The sequence below is a fragment of the Pan troglodytes genome, chromosome 2 (assembly GCF_028858775.2).
Source record: "Pan troglodytes isolate AG18354 chromosome 2, NHGRI_mPanTro3-v2.0_pri, whole genome shotgun sequence".
Classification (NCBI taxonomy): Eukaryota; Metazoa; Chordata; class Mammalia; order Primates; family Hominidae; genus Pan; species Pan troglodytes.
Genome location: NC_086015.1, coordinates 53,017,602 through 53,040,286, shown reverse-complemented (window position 1 = coordinate 53,040,286; position 22,685 = coordinate 53,017,602). Strand labels below are relative to the sequence as shown.

The 22,685-nt window shown below is 53.8% G+C and overlaps 1 protein-coding gene and 1 long non-coding RNA gene across 4 annotated transcripts; one reads left to right on the top strand and one right to left on the bottom strand.

Annotated features, from left to right (window-relative positions):
- Positions 1–46: 46 nt before the first annotated feature.
- On the bottom strand, positions 47–17,286 carry P4HTM (prolyl 4-hydroxylase, transmembrane). 3 transcript variants are annotated; one of them, XR_010155197.1, is made up of 9 exons: positions 16,511–17,286; positions 16,207–16,288; positions 5,529–5,719; positions 4,561–4,657; positions 2,899–3,061; positions 1,573–2,302; positions 1,296–1,445; positions 976–1,099; positions 47–476 (listed from the first exon to the last, which is right to left on the bottom strand). XR_010155197.1 is itself a non-coding variant. In XM_001160966.8 (9 exons), the coding sequence occupies exons 1-9, from the start codon at positions 16,862–16,864 to the stop codon at positions 256–258; spliced, it is 1,692 nt and encodes a 563-aa protein (XP_001160966.1). In that variant the 5' UTR covers positions 16,865–17,286; the 3' UTR covers positions 47–255. The 3 variants fall into 3 exon arrangements, 2 of the variants coding, with proteins under 2 accessions (XP_001160966.1, XP_001160922.1); XM_001160966.8 differs by having other exon boundaries at positions 1,993–2,302; XM_001160922.8 differs by having other exon boundaries at positions 1,296–1,386; positions 2,117–2,302.
- Positions 17,262–21,631, top strand: LOC104005560 (uncharacterized). Its single transcript, XR_010155198.1, has 2 exons — positions 17,262–17,573; positions 21,383–21,631. It is a non-coding gene; the product is annotated as an uncharacterized LOC104005560 (long non-coding RNA).
- The last annotated feature ends 1,054 nt before the right edge of the window (positions 21,632–22,685 follow it).

Genomic DNA, 22,685 nt, shown 5'->3' with positions numbered 1-22,685 from the left:
GCGCGGACTCTGTTCCGCCAACCCGGAGTTTGTCGGGCCCGGCGGCTCGAACCTTGTGGTTTTTTTATTTGACGGGGCAGATGGGGTCAGTACACAATAAATAACATGAATATAGGAACTGCGCCGTATCGCGGCTGGCGGGGTGGGGCAAGACATTGGCCAGACCTTTAGTCTGCAACAGGACAGAAGGACAGCCGGACCCCCGATCTTGGGCAACTGGCGACCCGCGGCTGGGAACCGGGGCTAACTCTTCCCTCAGAGTTCCACGCGCGCATCGCGGTAGGCCCGGTCCAGAGCCCACTCGGGCTGTGAGTCGGTGCCCCCTTCTCTGGCAAGGCGGGCCATCTCCTGTTGGAACAGCGCTTGCCGCGCTCGGCTGGGGTCCACATTAATCCAGTTGTTGGCAATCCACTTGGTGCCGCGCGTGACCAGGCAGCCCCCGTGCAGCGAGTAGTCGTCTACGTCACCCACCCAACCTAGAAGAGGAGGGTGACGTGAGATCCTAGGCTGGGCTGGCCAGAGCTTGGCCTCATAGGCACCAAGAGCATGACCAAGGTGGGTCCAGCTATGCATTCCTTGTGTAGCAAACACCCAGACCTAAGGCTTCCTTGGAGGCTCCTCATCTCACCCCACTAATGTATAGTCAACACTACTGGCCCTCTGAAACCAGCTTTCTTGCTGTTGGGCCTGTCCATATCCCTTCCCATCCTGGGTTAGCAAGGGACATGTGTCCCAAGCCCCAGGGAGTAGGAAGGCTGGGGCATCAGGGAATGATAGGGATGGATATAACCCAATAAGCAGTACAGGTCCTGGGGCAGTCTGCTAAAGTCACTAAGGATGGCCTTTGGGAGGCACCAGGAGCAGAAAACTATTTGGAAAGCAGCCAGAAACAGCCCTCCATTGTGGCAGACGGGGGCTGGGTAAAGGGAAGCTGTACTCAGGGCACCCCCCCCAGGCCTGGCCATAGGCCCTCACCTTGCCCATCAGGCAGGTAGTTGTACCAGAAGACTGCTGTGCCCTGTCGGGGCTTGACACGCAGGTTTCCCTTGTCACAGTGCCTCCGTGTGTCACGGAGGTCCACGTCATCCTGAATCAGACTCTGTGGGCAGCAGGGTGGTGGGGTGTTCAACCTGTCCCCACTCTATGGCCAGGCCAGCCAAGGGTGACCAAAGGGAAACCAACCAGATATGCCCAAGGAATAATTTGGGCCCACATCCTTAGACCTGGAGAGGTGTGTACTTCACTTGTCTAAGCCCCTGCCAGCCCACAAGAGTAATAGCCCAGTTGACCCTTACCATTTCATCGTAGGTTCTGTTATCTGCTACAGGGAAAACAGTCTCGCCCCCACCAGTGACGTTGTTCAAATAAAACAGCACTGTCATGTAGCTGTAAGGCAGGGGGGCCACTGAGCAGGTCCCCAGTTGTGGATGCTCCCAGGGGCTTACCTGTGGGCAGGATAAGCTGCCCAGGTTCCTGTTGCCAGGGACCAGGACAGACTAGGATGGGAGACAATAGGGCAGGCCAGTGCCAAAATGTCCCTAGCCCCTCCTTCCCCGAAACCCAGTCTCTTACTGTGAGTTGCAATGGTTTTTTGGCCAAGATCACAGGTGCACTCAGTTAAATGCCATGGCCCCGAGCAAGGGCCTGGCAGGGAAAGGTAGGCTAGCAGAAGCAACAGGGCGCGCTGAAGGACTCCTTGGGGATGGGAAGGGGCTGGGCCAGAACAGCCACCTGAAGAGGAAAGAACTGCCTTGACAGGGGAGGGAGGCACAGCTTCAGCTTCTCTAAGTGGAATCAAGATCAACACCTGGAGGAATGGGCAGGACAAGCTAGGGGCCCAGCCTTGCCCCTTGCTTCAGAACTCCGGGGGCAAGTTTTGGTGTCTGTGGGTACTTCAGTCTGTGTTGACTCCAGTGGTCACGATGGCCAGTGGCCACCCCTTTCCAGCCATTGGGTAAACAACTTGTGGGGAGAGGTGAGGGCATCACTAACCGGGATAACCCAGTGATCTCCTGGCCCCATGCCAAGGGGCACGCCCACAGTGCAGGGCTGCGCCTGTGTCATGGGTGTTCCTGGTCTGAGGTTTGAAGGCAGCCCCCAGTTGGGAGATACTTGCCGGCAGGAGGTCTCGAAGGGTACAGACTCGTTGGCTACCAGCTTGGTATGGGAGCAGATGGTCTCTGGGTACACAGGCCCACTGTCCACGTGGGCATGGTAGTGGCCCCCCTCACCATATCGAACAACCTGCAGCGGCTCGCTGAGCTCCACGATCTCAGGCGACAGGCGAGTGAGGCGCAGCACCCTGGTGGGCAGCAGGCATTTGGCTGGGCAGCCCCAGGCAAGGTGGTGATCTGAAGGAGCTGGCCAAGGTGGACCCTAGGCCTGCCACAAGCTCTGCCCCTACCCACCTCCCCTGGAAGTCCCTTAAGCCATCTCAGACTGGCCCTGTAAGAGCAGGAGGGGGTTACTCATGATGATCCTTCTCCCTCAGATGCCAAAGACAGAGACACCTGCTATGTGGAAATGTTGACATTTCCACTAAATAAAGGGGGCAGGGAGTCCTGAGGTCCTCCTCCCTGGAAGAAAGTTGTTTATTTAAAAACCCTTTTCCTGCTGTGACGGGGTCAGATAAGGGGTCAAAGATAAGGGGTCATTTATCTAATCAGAAAGAAGTGCTCAATCTCTAATCCCAGTTGCCCATTGTGTGCCTGCAAGGAGGGCTAATTTGCCTTTGTTAATTGCCTGTCTTTCAGTGGGTCCCAATCCTGGTCTAACAAATGGAACTTAATCCCAAATGGGTTAATCCATTCTGTCCTCTTGGCCCCAGACAAGGACTTCTGTGGAAGCCCTGCCCAGTCTTCTCCCCCTGCTCCAGTGAGAACAGCTTCAGGTGCTCACCTCTGGCGGATGGCACGCATGACGTGGTGGGCACCCTCACCCTGGTAGAGCCAGGTATGGTGGCTGTTCCGCACCAGCTCACTGGACTCTGCCTTGTGGCTCCTCATGTACTTGTGGAAGTCCCGAAGGTCCATGTTGGAGAACTCCTGCAGACTCAGCACTCCTGCACAGGGCACCCACCATCAATGCCCGCCAAGCCCATATTGGGAGGCAACAGTGGCAGGCTGCACTTCCCTACCTACCCCAAAGGCAGCAGCAGCCCCTGACCTCAGGCACTGAGGGGCCTTGTACACTTGTCCCCCACCTGGACTTTTGGGTCAGATGAACCTGGTTTCTGTCACATCAGGCCTTACAGGAAGACCCAGAGCAGTTCCTTTTCTCAGTTTAAGCCCTAATTTGGCCCTAAGAAGAGAGGCCCACCCCCTATTAGAGTGGCCAGAGAAGGTTCTCCAAAGGAAGCTTGAGCCATATGGCCAGGGCCCTGGCCTTCCAGCCTGGCTATATAGAGTGGTGGCCACTCTCCGGCCTGTGGAGGGTGAGGAGAGAGCAGGCAGTGCTGGGCCTCATCCAGGGCCTTACATACATACGCCAGGGTGCAAGCAGGGCCAGCCCCCGGGGAGTTCCTCATGACCCCAGGTCTCATCCTGGGTGGAACCTACTTCGCTAGCCCTGCCTACTGCGTTACCAGCCCACCTTAGCAACGAAAGTCAGGCCACCCCCTCTCATGAGAACATTCTCCACTGTCCCTGCTCAAACCATTAAGCAGGGGTTCTACCCTCTTGGGGTTCTGGAAGAGTAGTTGGTATCTTTGCTCCATGTTATTCTGGCTGACCCAAGGACGTCACCTTCCACTCTTTGGCCCAGATTCCTCTGAGGGTGGGGGACATTCAAGGGCTGTGAGACTGTCACCACCTCTGTTCTGGGGCCTGTAGCAGTGTGGCAGCCATCCAGCCACAGGTCATGGCCAGATTCTTCACTCTGGTTCACCAGCCGCAAAGCCACTCTTCCAAGTCCTTTCTAACTGCTGTATCTTCCTCTCTTGGTCCAGAATTTGGGCATGAGGGTGATGATCACACCTCAGAAACCTCCTGAGAGTTATTACCAGAGGGGGCACCACTTGCATGACAGCTTCCCTGCCCACCCCTCCCCAGCAGTTAGCACAGTTAGCAGCACTACCATTTTAGGCGCTTCGGCATGACTCCAGGTGGACAAGAGGAAGGCAAGGGAGATCTCACTTAGACCAGGGAAGCTGTCTGCTGGGGTGGACCTCGTGTCTGGCTGGAGAGATGGATGGAGCAGGGTAAACAGCCAAGCTCTAGCTGGCCTCACTGTCGCCTTGCTCCTGCTCCACCCACTCTGTTCTCTGCCAACTAGCAGCCCTACTTCCTGTCCCCAGGCTCTCAACTCTGCCTGATGTTATCAAAAGGGTCTCCAAGAACTGCCCTCAAGACCATCACCAAGGGGAACAGGGGGCCTGGCTGCCTGCCTACTTCCCAGGGGTAAAAAGCAAGGCTGGATCTTCGCCTCCCCATCTCTGGTCACTATAAAGGGGTGCAGAGAGGCTGCCTGGCTGTGGGGGAAGGGCCCAAGTTTTCAAAATTGTGCACCTGGGAGTGGGCAGGAGGCTCACGGGGATAGGACTGTGCAGAGGTGTGAGCTCACCGTCACCATCAGGGTCAGCCTTGATCGCGGCGTACATCTCCTGAATGCTCTCTGGAGTCATCCACCATCCATTTCCCAGGCGAGTCTGGGCCAGAACCTAAAGCATAAGAGGGTCCCTCAGTGGGTGACCCCAGTGATGGAGAGCCAGCAGAGAACAGATGGCCCAGTGCTTGTTGTGGAGCAAAGTGTTCAGGTGAGGGCATGGATGAGGACACAGGGCAGAGCCCATTGGGCCGAAATGAGTGCAGGTAGAAAGGTACAGAGCATCTGAGGAGAAGGCCGGGGGCTGGGGGTCAAGAGGCGTAGGCCATTTGCATTCCCGGACTAAGGGCCCGTGGCCTTCATGGAGAGCACTGTTGGTTGGAAGCAGAGTGAAGGACAGGCCTGTGTCCCACTCAGATACTCCGGGTGAGATGGGGAAAGCCAAGTCCTGGGTGTTAAGGGAGAACAGGCACCAGGGGGAGACCTGGTTAGGGCATGACCACCAGACCCCTCAGAAAGACCAGGCTCAGTGGGGTGTTCTGTGTGGGCAGTGCCCCGCACCACCACCCTGCCAGACTTCTCTCAGAAGCTTGGCCCTCCAGCCTGGCTGTAGAGTGTGTGAGAGTTATGCAGAGAGAGAGGCAGGCTGCTGGCCACCTCAGAGCTGCCACCCCATCCACCATGAATTCTGTGGGGCCCCCAGCCATGAGAGCAAGGAATGCAGGCTACAGAGGTGCATCCCTCCAAAGCTATGGTGATAAATGCCATCACCCCCAGGTGGATTCTCCTGCCATCTTCTGAGGTTCCCAGGGTAGCCAAGAGCTCTCCAGAGGGAAAGGGGACCTCCTGGGTCTGGGCATGCCCAGGCAGGTCTGGGTAGTATCTGACTTTTGGGACCAGGCCTGGGCTGGACAAGTGACCTGGCCACCAGAAAGGTGATTCTGGGCACTCCCACCCTGAGCCTACTCAGGTCCCAGGATTCCAACCTCACGGAGCTGCAGGTGCCCATCACGGTTCTGGTCCAGCAGCCGGAAGAGGTCCAGCTGGCTGACCTGCATAGTGCTCATTGCCTCTTCATACTCTTCAGTAGGCAGGATCTGGCTGCGCTGTAACCCCTTCATCTGCGCCAGATGGATGATGAGCCGACACTCTTCATCAGTCAGGAAGCCGGGGATTTCTGCCAGAAGAGGAGGTGGGTGAGGCCAAGGACTGAGCCAGGGCGCCGGTGCACCCAGTACCTTCCTCCCTTCAGGGTTCCTGGGGTACTGCATGTCCCTCAGTGGCCACCAGGTCTGAAGGATGGAGGACTTTACAGACCCCTTGATTCTGACTTGTCAAGATTGAGTTGTCCTGCAAAGGCTGGCTGGCGTTGGAAATGTGGGACCTCTCTTGATGATGAGAGCACACATTTTCCAGGAGAGCCCTGGGAGGTGAGCCAGAGCTAACCTGGATATGGGCTGACCCATCTTTGGGTTGGGACTGAAGGCTAGAGAGTGATCCTGAAGGGCAGAGGGTTGATTGCTACTTTTTACTGGGTATAAATATTTAAAGTGGGGAGATGGTGGCTGCTTCTTGCTTTCATTTTAACTTTTCAGCATTATTCAAATAAAAACAGCACAAGACATCCAATGTTTCAGGCCAGTCCAAGGGCCTTCCCCTCCAATTTCCTGCAAAGATGGGTGCTGGCCATCTGACCAGGGCTGAGTTGCCCAGTGCTGGAAGATCAGTGAGGGTTACTCAGGTTTTGGGCAGATACTGGTCTCTGAAAAGATGTCCCAGGTGTCCTTTGCTTCCTCAATTCCTTCCCTGGTACAAATGTTCACTTAGTGCCTACTCTATGCCTCTACACCCCTGAGTAAAGATCAGTCAGGCCTGGGGCTTGGCTTCAGTGGCTGGCTGCCTGCACACCAGGCACAGCTGGTAGGTGGCTTGGTGGAGCTAGAACCTGAGCCTCACATCTAGGGAGCCCACATTCTGGTAGCCCCAGACACTTCCAGAGCAGGAGCATGGGCCCTGCTTCCTTCCCTTGTTCCTGGGAGAGCGGACTTCACTGGGGGACAAGAAGTACGCAGAGGAGCTGATTGGAGGAAGGGCGGCACTGCTACCTGCGGAGTGGCCTGCCGCTTCTCTCAGTTACACTTCCAGCACAAAGTTCCAGTCATTGCCAAGAGGAAGGAAAATGGTCACTCAGCACCAGGGTTGGAGCTTTTTTTATTTTTTGTAGAGATGGAGTCTCCCTGTATTGCCCAGGCTGGTCTCAATTTCCTGGGTTCAAGCTATCCTTCCACCTCGGGCTCAAAAGTGCTGGGATTATAAGCATATGCCACCACACCTGGCCTGGAGTGGTTTTTAATAGTAATTACAGCAGAAAATACTTAGGTAGCACAGACTCTGCCCAAGGCACTGTCCTAAGCACTTCATACACATCAACTCCTTAATCCTTATACTTACCCTAGGAGGCCAGGCCCCATTAATTCAACCTTCCTATCTAAGAGGAAACCCAAGCACAGAGAAATCAGTGCCTTGCCACTGGCCACCCAGCCTGCTGTGTTCCAGAAACCATGCTCATGACCAGATTCAGCTACTAGGAGCAGGTGACCCTGATGTGATAACACTGAGGATAGGACAAAGGCCCCCACTCTTGGCCTGCATGATCCCGTGACCCCAGCAAACCCAGAAAGGGTGTGATCCAAGGGGAGACAGCCCTGTGGAACAATGGATTAGATCAAATTGCAAATCAACAGAGTCACCTCTTGATTGCTTAACACACAAAATTTAAAAAGAAAGAAAAAGGAAGCCAGAAAAAGAAACGAAAACACAGGCCCAGGTTTCTTCAGTTTATTAGGTGCCAGTAATCTGCAAGCCCAGTGGAGGTGCCTCCAGCCTCTACAGTCCCCTGCTGTGTGCTAATCAAAAACAAACAGCCCAGTCAGCATGTTGGGGCCTCACCAGGTGGGTCCAGGCACCTCGGAGCTGTGCAAACCCCTGCAGGATCTCCTCTGTTGGCTCCCTGGGTGCAGGAACAGCCCTATAAAACCCTCAACCTCAGTTCATTAAGGCCAAAGCACAGAAGGCAGTGATGGAGCAAGGGCTGTGGCTGCTGGTGACACTGGTGATGCTGTGGGATGACAGCAGGGTCAGGGGCTCCCTGGGGCTGCATGAGGTGCATGCCCATTCCCCAAGCCATGGCCCTATGCCACGACATTGGCTACACAGATGCGTCTGCCCAACTTGCTGGACCACATCACAGCGGCTGAGGCCATCCAGCAGTTGGTCAGCTGGCTGCTCCTGCTTGCCTGGGAGTGCCACCCTGATGCCCACCTCTTCCTCTGCTATTTACCCCTGTATGCCTTGACAGGTAGGACAGGGGCTCCCAGGTGCAGGGCCCTGGAGGGCTCCCTCAGGGCCCTGCTCTGGTGGCTCAGGTCTTCAGTAATCCTTGCTGAGCACCTATCAGGGCTGGGCGCTGACAGGCACAGAGAGGAAAATGGATCGTTTTGTTAGAGTGTTCCAGACAGAGGGAACCAGGTGCCCTTAGGCAGGAGACCATCAATGGTGGTCAAGGGCTCTTGAATGTCAAGATAGGGCAGGTGGACAAGTCGCTTCAGGCTGGGGGTTGGGGGCAGGCGGGCTGGAACCTCCTCTCCAATGAGGCGTGGAAGCTATGTCTGTCCAAAGAGACCCTGGCAAGAGATGGAGCAGAGGCCCTTCTGGTGGCCTTTTCTCCCAGAGAGTCCAGAGATCCCAAGGCTGTTTCCTCTTCCCCAGCCTAACCTATCCTGTGAACAATGGTTTCTCCCAAGAGCCTCTGGGTGGCCATGTCAGCAGAACTCAGGATCAAGCCCTTGAACTGTTTGCCAACCCCAGCCCTGGCTGCGGTGCCCTGAAGGCCTTTCAGGACAAGAGGGAGGGCCCTGCTTCCTCACTTTAAGATAGAGAGTAAAGGCCCAAGGTGCAGGCCACCTCTCGCAGACAATGGATGGCCACAGAGCCGGAGGGAGAGGTGCACTGGAAAGCTGGCAAGGCACCTGAGTGGGAGGGGGGGAGTGAAGAGGCAGAGCTGAGGGCTGAGATGTGGGGCAAGTGGGAAAGCCAGGCTACAGGGCTGTTGCTAGGCGACCAGTGTCGTTGCCCAGCAAGCAGAGAGTTCCAGGCCACGAGACAGGGGTAGGAACATGGAGAGGTTCCAGCTGATCTGGGTGCTCAGCCTGTGGCGGTGCAGCCCCCGACCCTTTCCCCCAAAGGGTCATCTACCCCTCCTACAGCCTGTGCGAGGCCATGCAGGCCAGCTGCGAGCCCATCATGGCCTACTACAGCTACCCCTGGCCAGCCATCCTGCATTGTGGAAGCTTCCCCTTGGGCCATGATCTCTGTATCACTGCTGTGGCCAACAACAGCTCCCGCCTGGACCGCCCATGTGAGTCTGCACATGGCTGGTCTCCACCTTGCTCGGCCCCACCCCTTTCAAATCATTCAAATCATACAGGGATCAGGTAAACTGTACTCAATGTCACCTACAGCAGGCATCTGTCTCAAAAAGGGTAAAAAAGGGGGAAAAGTGGAGGTATCAGCCCCCTCCACCCCCTCCTCACTCCACCCCCAACCACACTGGCCAGTGCCTCGCCTTGCCCCTCTTCCCAGCGCTGCGTGCCAGCTGCAGGGACTGCGAGTTGCAGGATGCAGGCTCCTCCAAGGAGGTTCTGGACACTCTCTGCACCAGTGACTTTGATGAGTCCTGGGCCTGTAGCTTTACACACCCCTTCCAAGTGCCTCCATTGCAGCTCCTGGCTCGGGGCTGAGGCAGTGTAAGAGGGAATATCCAAATGCTATGCCTGGTTGGAACAAAAAGAAAAAATTCCTTTACAAGCATAGGACATTGCTAAAACAACAAAATGAAACCAAAAATTCTGCTAAGGAAGGTGGCAGACTGATTCTAAGGGCAGAGCATCAGACAAAAGGGTTTAGTCTACTAGGTGGAGGGGACTGATGGACTAAACACTCTTGGGGGTTTAGGGAGGACTCCTAGAGGCCCATCTCCTCACCGGCCCCTCTGTTCCCACTCAGCAGTGAAGGTCAAGTTCTCCAGGCCCAACAGTACTTCCTCTGGCACCTGGGACTGCAACCTTTACTCCAGACTAGAGGTGCTGAAGACGGGACCACTGCCCCCTGCAGAGCTGGAGCCCACCCTGCAACGCTGGCTGCAGCTGGATGTCACATGTGTGTACAATCTTTTTCGAGGAAGGCACACAGGGACCTATGTGTTGAGTGGGAAGATGGAGGCCTGCTGGCTGTTGGTAACCACGGCCTATGCCTGGAGCCAGGGCCACCAAAATTTTCGACTGGCTGTGCGCCATTGGCACCCTCACCAGTGCCAAGAATAGGGGCTAACCCCGCCAGGGAGAGCCTGGGACTTTGTAGCCATGGCCTCTGCAGTGGCCATGCAAATTGTGTGTGCTTCCATGGAAACACATACAACCCTCTTTCTGCTGCCCCCCAAGGAGATTTACAAACCAGAATCCAGAGAGGCACAAGTCTCAAACAGGGTGGAAGTACACTTTCCATGGACACAGCTAGGAACTGCTTCTTGAGCAGGTAGTCCTCTGTCTGGCCAAGAGGACAGACAGGCTCCCAGGCAGCTGTCTATGCTGGGTAGGGAGAACCACCTTCTGTCCTTCCCAGGCCTAGGATGACAGCCTGGCTAGTGGCCTGCTACTACTGCCCACATGCCTCGGAACCCCAAGCTGAGTCTCCGGGCAGGCACATAGCCTTGGGCTATGCTCACCTTGGACAAGATGCTGTTTGTCGAACCCCGGACAGACTTAATTATACCTGATTAACCTTTACCGGTCCGTAGCTTTGCCAAGCAGCAGGCCTATGAAAGAGCAGGGGTGTGTGTGGCAATGCAGAAGCCTGAGCTAAATTCCTTAAAAACTCGAACTAGCCAGGCGCAGTGGCTCACACCTGTAATCCCAGCACTTCGGGAGGCTGAGGCAGGCGGATCACGAGGTCAAGAGATTGAGACCATCCTAGCCAACATGGTGAAACCCCATCTCTACTAAAAATACAAAAATTAGCTGGGCGTGGTGGCGGGTGCCTGTATTTCCAGCTATTCGGAAGGCTAAGGCAGGAGAATCACTTGAACCCAGGAGGCGGAGGTTGCAGTGAGTCGAGATGGTACGCACCTGTAGTCCCAGCTACATGGGAGGCTGAGGCAGGAGAATTGCTTGAACCCGGGAGGCGGAGGTTGCAGTGGGCCAAGATCGCACCACACTGCACTCCAGCCTGGCCATAGAGCGAGATTCCGTCTCAAAAAACAAAACAAAACAAAACAACAACCTTGAACTGATACGCACACTAAAATTCTTTCTCTACTTTTGGGCCTCCAGTGTTTGTCATGAGGACTATGGTCTGATGTAGCTGCCTAATTGTTTTCTTAAGCTGAAAAAGAATACATTTAGAAATCCTAAGATAAAGCAGTCATGATTTTAAAATAAATTGTTTTGTATACTGGTGGCAATTACTCATTTACCTCAAATTGTTAAGAAAAATGGATTGAAACTCTTGCTGGCCACTGGTAGTACCCCCTGCTGCCTTTGAAGAGGGTGCCAAGTCAGAAGGATACGTGGAGGATGCTCTAAGCCAGCAGGCAGATGCTGGACTGGGCTGAGAGCACCCAGTGAACTCCTCCAGCCAGCCAAGAATTAGCGGGAGGCCGGGCACAGAGGCTTATGCCTGTAATCCCAGCACTTTGGGAGGCCGAGGCAGGCGGATTACTTGAGGTCAGGAGTTCGAGACCAGCCTGGCCAACATGGTGAAATGCTGCCTCTGGTAAAAATACAAAAATTAGCTGGGCATGGTGGCGGGCGCCTGTAATTTCAGCTACTCAGGAGGCTCAGGCAGGAGGAGAATGGCTTGAGCCCAGGAGGCGGAGGTTGCAGTGAGCCGAGATCACACCACTGCACTCCAGCCTGGGCAACAGAGCGAGACTCCATCTCAAAAGAAAAAAAAAATCAGCAGGAGATACAACTCTGGCCATTGGACACACAGCTGAGACAAATCAATCCTCTTACATATGCAGCTCACCTTTGTGGGCAGAGGTACAAATGACACAAATAAATACGGAAAATAGTTTCCAGCAGTCCTAAGCATTTGAGAACAAAACCCAGCAGGTTGATGCAACAGGGTGCCTGGGAACCTTTTAAGATGGGTTTGAGGACAAGAGGTCTCTGAGGATGGGATGTGTGAGCAGAGGCCTGCTGGAGCTGAAGGCACGCTCTGTGGGAAGAGCCAGGTCTAAGCCTTTTAGTGAGGGAATAGTACATACAAAGGCCCTGAGGCAGTAGTGAGCTTGTGGTGTCTGAGGATCAGCAGGGAGTAAATGGAGTCGGGGGTGGGGGCAGGAGATGAGTCTAAGAGGCGAGAGGGCTTTTAGGCATCAAATGAGACTTAGAAGTGAAATGGAAACTGTTGGAGACATTTAAGAGAGTGATGAGCGGCTGGGCACGGTGGCTCATGTCTGTAATCCCAGCACTTTGGGAGGCCGAGGTGGGTGGGTCACCTGAGGTCAGGAGTTTGAGACCAGCCTGGCCAACATGGTGAAACCCCATCTGTACTAAAAATACAAAAAATTAGCCAGGTGTGGTGGCGGGTGCCTGTAGTTCCAGCTGTTTGGAAGGTTGAGGCAGGAGAATCACTTGAACCCGGGAGGCGGAGGTTGCAGTGAGCTGAGATGGTACCATTGCACTCCAGCCGGGGCAACAAAAGTGAAACTCCATCTCAAAACAAAAACAAAACAAAACAAAACAAAAAGAGAGAGCGATGAGATCTGATCTGCTATGACAGAATCAGTGTGGGGTGGGGTAGGACAGCGGGAGAAGTGGGCCACATGTAAGAAAGCAATGTCCCCAGAGAGGTGGCAATGGTTCAGAAATGGAGCACTTCTGTTCTGAACAGGATGGTGCCCTCAGCTGACACCCAATATTCCAAATCCTTTATTTCCCTACCAAGGGAAAATGACCTACCAGTCATGGAAGTATTTGCCAGGAGCTCAAGCCTGGGCCTTTTGTGGCCCAGGTCCCAATTGCCAAGTGTCTTTAGAAACAAGGGTGGGAAACAGGAAATATTTCTCAAGGAGAGACTGGGGGCTGCACGGGGTCTTCCTTGAGAAGTGCTAGGGTTCCCTTCTACAGAGATGGAGGCACCTTGGGGTGGACCCCAGTTCCCTTGCCCCAGCTCACATCTTTAGCATCCACTCTTCGATCCCAGGTATCTTGGGTCCCTGAAGCTGGCAGGTCACAGGTTTAGATCCAAGAACAGCATGGCAGAGGGGGCAGAATCTATAGCAGGTCCACTCTTCTCGGGCCCTGCTTGCCCATTTAGAATAACTGGGTAGCAGACCAATGGACAGAGGGACAGGCAGGCCCAGAAGACAGACACTGCTCCTGCTGGGGATGAGGCATCCTTCTTTGTAGTCATCCAATACCACAGTATTCAGGAACTGCCCCACCATGACCACCCTCTTCCCTCTCACACATCTGGACTTCCTGTAATCATTGATTGCAATCTCTTGGTTATGCCTTTTGAAGTTCATCTGCAGAAACAGAGATCCATCTGATGGCTTAACCAGAACCAGTTTACCTTTTGTCAAATATCTTCTGCTTTTCATAATTTGCCCTTGGTGACTTTAGATCTGGGTTTCTCATTCTATGCTTTTTTTTTTTTTTTGTGATGGAGTCTCACTGTCACCCAGGCTGGAGTACAGTGGCACGATCTTGGCTCACTGCAACCTCTGCCTCCCGGGTTCAAGCAATTCTCCTGCCTCAGCCTCCCGAATAGCTGGGATTACAGGCATCCACCACCATGCCCAGCTAATTTTTGTATTTTTAGTAGAGACGGGGTTTCACCATGTTGGTCAGGCTGGTTTCGAACTCCTGACCTCAAGTGATCCACCCGCCTCAGCCTCCCAAAGTGCTGGGATTAGAAGCATGAACCACCAAGCCTGGCTCATTCTCTGCTTTATAGGACAAGCTGTTTATTAGGGAGACTTTGGCTTCATGGCTTACTTAACCTAACATCAATATGAATTAGATATATACAGATCCCAGGAAGGCTGCTGAGAGAAAACAGTGCCTCCTCAGATGTGTCCGTTCATAGTAGTCTAGTTAGCAGTGTAGTAGTAATGGGGTGAGTATTAGTTCCTTCCTGGACCCCTCTTTCCTGACAGTCATCTGGCTTTATCCCATACTTCCCACAAGTCGTTGCTCAGATTTTTTTTTTTTTTTTTGAGATGGAGTTTCATTCTTGTTACCCAGGCTGGATGCAATGGCACGATCTTGGCTCACCACAACCCCTGCCTCCTGGGTTCAAGCGATTCTCCTGCCTCAGCCTCCCAAGTAGCTGGGATGACAGGCATGTGCCACAACGCCCTGCTAATGTTGTATTTTTAGTAGATGGGGTTCCCCCATGTTGGTCAGGCTGGTCCCGAACAACCTGACCTCAGGTGATCCACCCGCCTCGACCTCCCAAAGTTCTGGGATTACAGGCGTGAGCCACCGCACCCAGCCTTGCTCAAATATTTTTTTCAGGCAGGTCCACCTTGGCTACCTTATTAAGGGTTCCAGCCAGGCATGGTGGTTCACACCTGTAATCCCAGCACTTTGGGAGGCTGAGGAGGGCAGATCACCTGAGGTCATGAGATTGAGACCATCCTGGCTAACACGGTGAAAGCCCGTCTCTACTAAAAATGCAAAAAATTAGCCGGATGTGGTGGCGCATGCCTGTAATCCCAGCTACTTGGGAGGCTGAGGCAGGAGAATCACTTGAACCCGGAAGGCAGAGGTTGCAGTGAGCTGAGATCATACCATTGCATTCCAGCCTGGACAACAAGAGAGAAACTTTGTCTAAAAAAAAAAAAAAAGAGTTCTAATCCCAGCTGAACTTCTGCCTTACTGTCTGCTATTTTTTTTTTTCTTTGAGATAGGGGTCTCTCTCTGTTGCCCAGGCTGGAATGCAGTGGTGCGATCTTGGCTCACTGCAACCTCTGCCTCCTGGGTTCAAGTAATTCTCATGCCTCAGCCTCTTGAACAGCTGGGATTACAGGTGTACACCACCACACCCGGCTAATTTTTGTATTTTTAGTAGAGATGAGATTTCACCATGTTGGTCAGGCTGGCCTCAAATTCCTGACCTGAAGTGATCTGCCTGCCTCAGCCTCCCAAAGTGCTGGGATTATAGACATGAGCCACCACGCCCGGCCCTGTCTGCTATTTTATGTTGGCAAAAAAGAAAAAAGAAAAAAAATCTGCCTTACTTGTTTGCAATCACATATCACCATCTGACACACCAATGTATATATTTATTTGTTTGTTTATTGTCTGTTTCCTCTTCATTTGAATGTCAGCTTCAGGGTTTTGTTTCATTGTTTATATTTAGTTCAATGCTGTGTTCCTGGCACCTAAAATAGTGCCTGGCACAGACTTCAATGTTACTCAATAGTAATAGTAATAATAACAACAACCAGCTTTGGGTGCCTCTCCCACAACAGGACTGACAGCATAATCTATTTCCCTACAAACAGCATGCATATGACATCATTCTGACAGGTCTAGGCATAATCCCCAACCAGGACCCTCTGCCTTGGAGGTAATGACTTGTGCTCAGATGTTCTACTTTGGCCCCAGCTCCTAACCCATTCCATCCCCCGGCAGGCAGGAATGGCCCTGGGTTTGCAAATATGTTTGTCACAGAGGCCAGGTACCCAGGGCTGGGCTACACAAACACCCTGGACGATGTCCATGGGACTAGGGGTCCCCACCCAGTTGACACTGGTGGTCTTTGAAGGACTCTGGGGTCTTCACAGCTCGCACTGTGGCTTTACTGCATAGGCCTTAGAGGCAGGCTATGTGGGTTCTAATCCTAGCTTCACCACTGAAGTAACCATGTCAGCCTGGCCAAGCCACAGCAGCTCTCTGTCCCTAACTTTCCCCCTCACTGGCCTGAGTAGGATCTACACCCACTTCACAGAGGGGTTGCAGGAATTAAATGAAATAATCATATGAAGGCAAGCACATAACTAGCGCTCAGAAACGATGAGCTATGTTGTGGCTCCAACTGGAGTCACCCTAGAAAGCTTTGCCCATGATGGCTGAACAAAGACTTCACCTTAAGAAGAATCTCAGAGTGCTGGCAGCAAAAGCTGAGCCTCTGACTGGTACTCCAGTGGAGGAGGCTGGGGGGGTACCAGTTTATCTGCATTTGGACGGCCTGCTCCTCATCAGACCACAAGGCCCACTTCGGCAGTGGGATTTTCCCCAGAGGTCCTGAGGTCGGCAGAAAGCTGGTTATCAGTCTCCCACCTTCCTCCCAGTTCTAGAGGGTGACAGAATTAATGGTGGCACGGAAGACAGGTGCAATGAAATGTTTAGACACCAGCCTCAGGCTCACCCTTCCAGCCCTGTGATGGAAGAATGGACTGCAGGGAGTTGGGATAAGAGGGAGTGTTACCCTATTTCGAGGACCGGGAAGGTCCTTCACTTTGGTAATCCTCTGGAAGGGCTGCTTTGAAGCAGCCATTTTCAAAATAGAGGTCACGTGGTCACAACGAGCCTCAAGGTGGCCACCAAACCGCAGCCCCTGGCCCTTCCCAGGAGTATCTGGCGGACTTACCGAAGAGCAGCGGCTTGAGGCTGAGGGTTCGGATGAAGTGATCCCTGTCGGTGACCAGCTGGACCTTACGCTCGTGCCCCACCTAAGGAAAAGGCGCACAGCGGACAGCTGGGGCGCCAGACCGCGCTGCCCAAGAAGGGCCAAGTCGCCCCGGCCCGGAGCGCGACAGCAGGCGAGTGAGTGGGAGCGCGCGGGACCGACGCAGAGCAGCGCCGGGGGCAGCGTGGGGACCCGGGCTGAGCGCCGGTCCTCTCGGGCTCAGCCGTGCAGGGCCTGGAGCGCGGCGGGGCAGGGAGGTCCTCACCTTGATGCCCTCCAGCCGGGTGAGGGGACCTAAGGTGGGCTCGGGCCCGGGGCCCTGGGCACGGTGTTGGGGCCCGGGATCGCTGCTTTCGTCGCCGTTGCTGTAGTGCACGAAGAGCAGCAGCGCCAGCACGTTACCCAGGTACAGGTGCACGAACACCATCAGCACCAGGAAGTAGGCGCGCGAGCAGATGCCGCGGGGCTTGCACAGCGGACGCACCGGTGCGTCCTCGCCGTCGCCCAGCCCGGCCGCCGCCTGAGCCTGGCAGTGGTCTGGCGGCGCCCACTGCGGCCTCGAGGCCTCCTCGGCCGCCGCGGTCTCAGGCCGCTGGCCTGTCACCGCCGCCGCCGCCATGGCACCCAGGTCGCGCGCGCGCCCAGGGGAGGGGCCGCGGGGGTGCCCGCGCTGCGCAGTCGCCCGGACAACGGCCGCCAGGCCCGCGAGCGCCGCGGTCACTAGGAGACGGTGCCTGGGGGTGCTGAGCCCGCCCGGAGCCGCCTGTGTCCGCGCCGGGCTCGGCCTTCCTGCGCCTTGAGCCCCAGCCCACGCTGGGGCTTCTCTTCCCAAGCTGGGTTGCCGTCGGGCAGAGCTGTACACTCTCCAAGTCAGAAGCCAAGGCCCCAAGCGTAGACGCAGACAAGAGTGGCACCATTAAGGCATACACTAGTGGGAGCTTCTCGGTGCCTGCGTGAAGACGCCCTCTTGCCTCCGGGAAAAGTATCGTCTGCATCTTCTTGCTTCAGGAGCGGGGGTGGGGAGCGCACCGCGGAGGAGGCAGTGCTGAGATGACTCAACAGTGCGGCATTTGGGGGCGCCGCGGAGGCTGGGACTGCGTAAGCGGCGATAGGGTAGGACCCACAGCCTCCTCGCAGGCATTCTTGGAGCTCGGTTCCGCGGTCGGTCCGGATCTCCCGGGAAGTCTCGCCGGAGTCAGGCAGGCCTTAGGAAGAAGCTGCCTGATGTGCAGGGTTTCATAGGCCGTCAGAGGGGGCATCCTGGAGGAGCCCTGGCATCAGGAAAGTGAGCCCCCCATGGCAGCCCGCAGGAATGAACCAGTGCTCAGGTATATGGAACACTCCTTGCATCAAAGCTGGCACGTGTGAAGAGGCGGGAAGGGACTCTTCCATAACTGAGACACCATTACCTCAGAGAAAAACAGATTATCACCAAAAACGGGGGTGGGGGGAGGACATACCTAGCAGTGGTCAAGTGCCAAGGCATCCCTGCTCTTCTAGAGCTGGTTATCCTCAGGAAGAGATTACTACACGCCCTCAGGGCAGAAGCTGACCCCCCTCCCCGAGGTGGACTTGCAGGCAAGAGCAACACTTTTAAGGCAGGTCACACTGGTGGTTTCTCCCTACCCTGGTTAAGACCCCCCCCTACCTCTACTCCCATCTCCTCTCCCTTCCCCACAGCAAAGCATAGTCTGCATTTTCTAGTCCCCTCAAGTCAAGGCAGGCCAGGGGCTCCAAGGGCAGGCCCACCTCTTTCTTCTAAGATTTTTTGTGTGTGTGTGACGGAGTCTCACTCTGTCGCCCAGGCTGGAGTGCAGTGGCGCGATCTTGGCTCACTGCAACCTCTGCCTTCCGGGTTAAAGCAATTCTCCTGCCTCAGCCTACCAAGTAGCTGGCATGCGCCACCATGGCGGGCCAATTTTTTTTTTGTATTTTTATTCAGTTTTAATTTTTTAATTATTTTTAATTTTTTTTTTTTTGATACAGAGTCTCGCTCTGTCGCCAGGCTGGAGTACAGTGGTGTGATCTCAGCTCACCGAAAGCTCCGCCTCCCGGGTTCAAGCAATTCTCCTGTCTCAGCCTCCCAAGTAGCTGGGACTACAGGTGCCCGCCACAATGCCCGGCTAATTTTTATATTTTTAGTAGAGACGGGGTTTCACCATGTTGGCCAGGCTGGTCTCAAACTCGTGACCTCAGGTGTTCCACCCACCTTGGCCTCCCAAAGTGCTGGGATTACAGACATAAGGCACCGCACCCAGACCAAATCTCCTAAATTCTTAAATATAATAAATACCAACCAACAGAACCACAATTTTACCAAGGATCTCATGGCTTTCTCATACCTTTTCTGGAATGAAGTTGAGACTATTTCCCTCTAGCCTTTGTTTTTTTTTTCCCCGAGACAGAGTCTTGCTCTGTCACCCAGGCTGGAGTGCAGTGGCTTGATCTCGGCTCACTGCAACCTCTGCCTCCTGGGTTCAAGCAATTCTCCTGCCTCAGCCTCCCAAGTAGCTGGGATTACAGGCACGTGCCACCACGCCCAGCTAATTTTTATATTTTTAATAAAGATGGGGTTTCACCATGTTGGCCAAGCTGGTCTCAAACTCCTGACCTCGTGATCCGCCCGCCTTGGCCTCCCAAAGTGCTGGGATTACAGGCATGAGCCACCGCGACTGGCCCCTCTAGCCTTTTAAAAACTAGAATTTGATCACCATAAAATCTGTACTTTGCTTAACCTATTTTCCTGAACTCCATTCTTAAACCTATTACCTGAATTAGGCCTACCACTAAGCACAGGTACTGATAGCTCATTGCCAGACAACAGAAAGCAAGCAGGTTGCAGGGCTGCTCCACCTGCTGTCAGCTGTGGGAATTTCACAACCACATCAGAAACCAGAATTTCTCAGTCTTTTAAAAGCCTGGCCCTTTGATGCCATGACAATACATACTACCAAATCCAGGCCTTCTATTGATCTGTATTTTTTTTTTTTTTTTTTTTTTGAGGTGGAGTCTCGCTCTGTCGCCCAGGCTGGAGTGCAGTGGTGCCATCTCGGCTGACTGCAAGCTCTGCCTCCCGGGTTCACGCCATTCTCCTGCCTCAGCCTCCTGAGTAGCTGGGACTACAGGTGCCTGCCACTACGCCTGGCTAATTTTTTTGTATTTGTTTTTTAGTAGAGATGGGGTTTCACTGTGTTAGCCAGGATGGTCTCGATCTCCTTGCCTTGGCCTCCCAAAGTGCTGGGATTACAGGCGTGAGCCACTGTGCCTGGCCTTTTTTTTTTTTTTTTTTTAAGACAGTCTCTCGCTCTGTCGTGCCCAGGCTGGAGTGCAGTGGCACGATCTCAGCTTACTGCAACCTCTGCCTTCTGGTTGAAGCTATTCCCCTGCCTCAGCCTCCAGAGTAGCTGGGATTACAGGCACCCACCACCAGGCCTGGCTAATTTTTTGTATATTTTAGTAGAGGTGAGGTTTCACCATGTTGGTCAGGCTGGTCTCAAACTCCTGACTGCAGGTGATCCGCCCCCCTCGGCCTCCCAAAGTGCTGGGATTACAGACATGAGCCACCACGCCTGGCCTGTTTAAGACAGGGCCTTGCTCTGTCACCCAGGCTGGAGTGCAGTGGTGTGATCACGGCTTTCTGCAGCACCTACCCCCCAGGCCCAAGCAATCCTCGTAGCTCAGCCTCCCAAGTAGCTGGGATTACAGGTGTGCAGCACCACACCCAGCTAATTTTTATTTTTTATTTTTGTAGGAAGAGGTCTCCCTGTTGTCCAGGCTGGTCATGAACTCCCAGGGCTCAAGCAGTTCTCCAGTCTCAGCCTCCTGAAGTGCTGGGATTATAGGCGTGAGCCACCACGCCAGGCCACTCATTTTAAATGGCTGTGTAATGTGGATGATGACAGCACCTACCTCAAGGGGCTGCTGTGAGGACTAAATGGGTATGTTCTCAGTTAACATTAGTGTGATTGTCTTGTGAGGTCCCACTTCTATCACTTTCTATCCCGCCCCAAGCAGAGCCTGTTATACAGGAGATGCTCAGATGCTTATTGTGTAAACCCCTGTGGGCTACATGGAAAATCCCTCCTGACTTCGCTAGAAGGTGCTATCTTGTCTCTTTTTAGGATTGCCAAAGGTATGGTGCCAAGGCCATAGTACCCTGGCCCCACTGATCTGCAGGAGTGGCCCTGAGCATGGGTGGTCCTTTGCTCCTGGCCTTGCTGCTCCAGTAAAAACATTCACTAGTGGGCTGGGTGCAGTGGCTCATGCCTGTAATCCCAGCACTTTGGGAGGCCAAGGCAGGAAGATAGCTTGAACTCAGGAGTTTGAGACCAGTCTGGGCAACATGGCAAGACCCTGTCTCTACAAAAAAAAATACAAAAATTAGGAGAGCATGGTGGCACACACTGGTCCCAGCTACTCGGGGAGCTGAAGCAGAATAATTGTTTGAGCCCATGAGTGGAGGCCGCAGTGAGCAGAGATCATGCCACTGTACTCCAGTCTGGGCGATAGGGCGAGACTGTCTCAAAACAAAAATCAAACATTCACTAGTGATCAATTCCTTCTATGTTCCCCATGGATTGGAAGCTCCTGGAAGCTAGAGCACGTGAATCACTTGCATACCACTGTATGCCCAGGTGCCAAGCGTGGGGCTTGGCACACCTGAGGTCCAGAGGAAGAGCTGCGGAGTTCAGACTGGCAATGTATGAGGCCTCTTCTAGCCACAGGTGCCCTGTGCATGTTGCCCACAGCTATGGAGCCTCCACTCTACCCCTGAGCTACTTATCACTGACACTACTGCCACTTCTGACACCACAAATGTGGACCCCCTTAATCAATCCAAACCCCATTTCCTGTCCTTCACCCTTGAGATTAGACTCCACACTTGTTTCTGCCCCAAGTTGTCTCTTCATAACCCTTAGGGCTCCCGTGAAGCTGGAGTTCACCCTGCCATATTCCACAGCCCTACATTCCCATGTCTGCTTTGGAGGGGTCCGGAGGTCTCAGAATGGGGGGATTGGGCCATTTATATCAGTACTCTACCACAACCCTGGGATCTATCTGTGGTGGGGAATGATTCAGCCTGTACTGAGGGAGAGGAGAGCTGAAAACTGGCAGGATTTTCTACTTCATTCCACAGGGATCACTTACAGGTGCCCTCTCCCCCAACAGCCAGAAAGGGAAAACAGAGCCGAGTTTGGCCACTGGGGCCTCCACAGCCCTCTGGAAGAAGGGGCTGACTGATAGGAAGGCACTCCTCTGGTGTTCACTGGCCAGACCCCTGTGGGCTCAGAAGACTACTTAGACCCCATGAAGAAAGACTCTAGACACATTTTTATAATCAGAAACTTACAGTTTATTGTGAATAAACCACTCAACTTTGAGCAGATGACATTGCCTCAATTAACTTTTTCGTTGAAGAAAAACAAAGATATATGGTAAATTCATGAAAATACTGTGTCCTTTCTCTTCCACCCTTTGTAGGGCAGAAAAATTCTGCCTGACCTTTCCCATCTTCCTGATGATGTTAACAAACGACAGCCACTGAGGGCACAGGAGGGGGCTCTACACAGGCCAAGAGCTACAGGCTACAGTCTGAGCACAGAAAACCCTCCAGCTCCAGCATCCAGGGCCACAGCTGGACACAAGTACAGAACCTGGCAGCCCTGCAGCCCAGACAATGCCCAGGGTGTGATTTAGGGTGCAGAGCTGCAACTCAGATCCTGTGCCATGGCAGTATCACAGGAAGGACTTGACGGAGAGGTGAAGGCTCCAGACGCCAGGATATTTATTCCCTGTGCCAATACAGCATTCACACCTGACCTCCAGGTCCTGCAGCAGGTACTCTCCTCATTCACAGTTAGCTCCCCACTGTTCCATTCTGGGTTCATTTGCTATACTCCTAATCTGTTCTCCCAATCCACCCCACAGTCTCTCCCTTGCTGGGGACAACACAGGAAGAGACAAAACCTGAGGAAGGAAAAAGGGAACCTGCAACCAGCCATGGACCTCATGATCCCATGAGTCACAGCTATCCTCTGTCTTTAAGAATGACTGTTTTATAGCTTACATGGTACCTGGGAAATTGCTGACTTGCAGCTGAAATGTATGAATACCAAAGAATTTCTATCACAATATTCACAGATCTCTGTATCAGCTCTACTTGGAGGTCAAGCAGGCTTGGGAGAGTACAGACTGCTCTGCCTGCCCTAGAGTGGAAGCATTGAACAAAGCCACAAAAACCCCAGAGATCACAGATCTAACTTTTCAATGGCCCACAGGACCAGGTTCAGGACAGGTAGGACACCAGGCAAACCACTTGTTCCCTCGCGCTTCATTGTGCAAAAGCTGGTCTGTTCCTCTGGCCAGACCCTCCTTAGTACAGGATCTCGGACCACAAACCAAGGAGTCCCGTGGCCTTGGATTCCCAGACCCTAGGATGG

What these genes read in the sequence shown, in the direction of transcription:
- P4HTM (XM_001160966.8), bottom strand. Translation starts at nt 16,864, where the DNA reads ATGGCGGCGGCGGCGGTGACAGGCCAGCGGCCTGAGACCGCGGCGGCC. An exon ending in GAGATCACTGGGTTATCCCG is followed by an intron (nt 1,446 to 1,992) that starts GTTAGTGATGCC and finishes TCCTGCCCACAG; the next exon opens with GTAAGCCCCTGGGAGCATCC. An exon ending in CTACCTGCCTGATGGGCAAG is followed by an intron (nt 477 to 975) that starts GTGAGGGCCTAT and finishes CTCCTCTTCTAG; the next exon opens with GTTGGGTGGGTGACGTAGAC.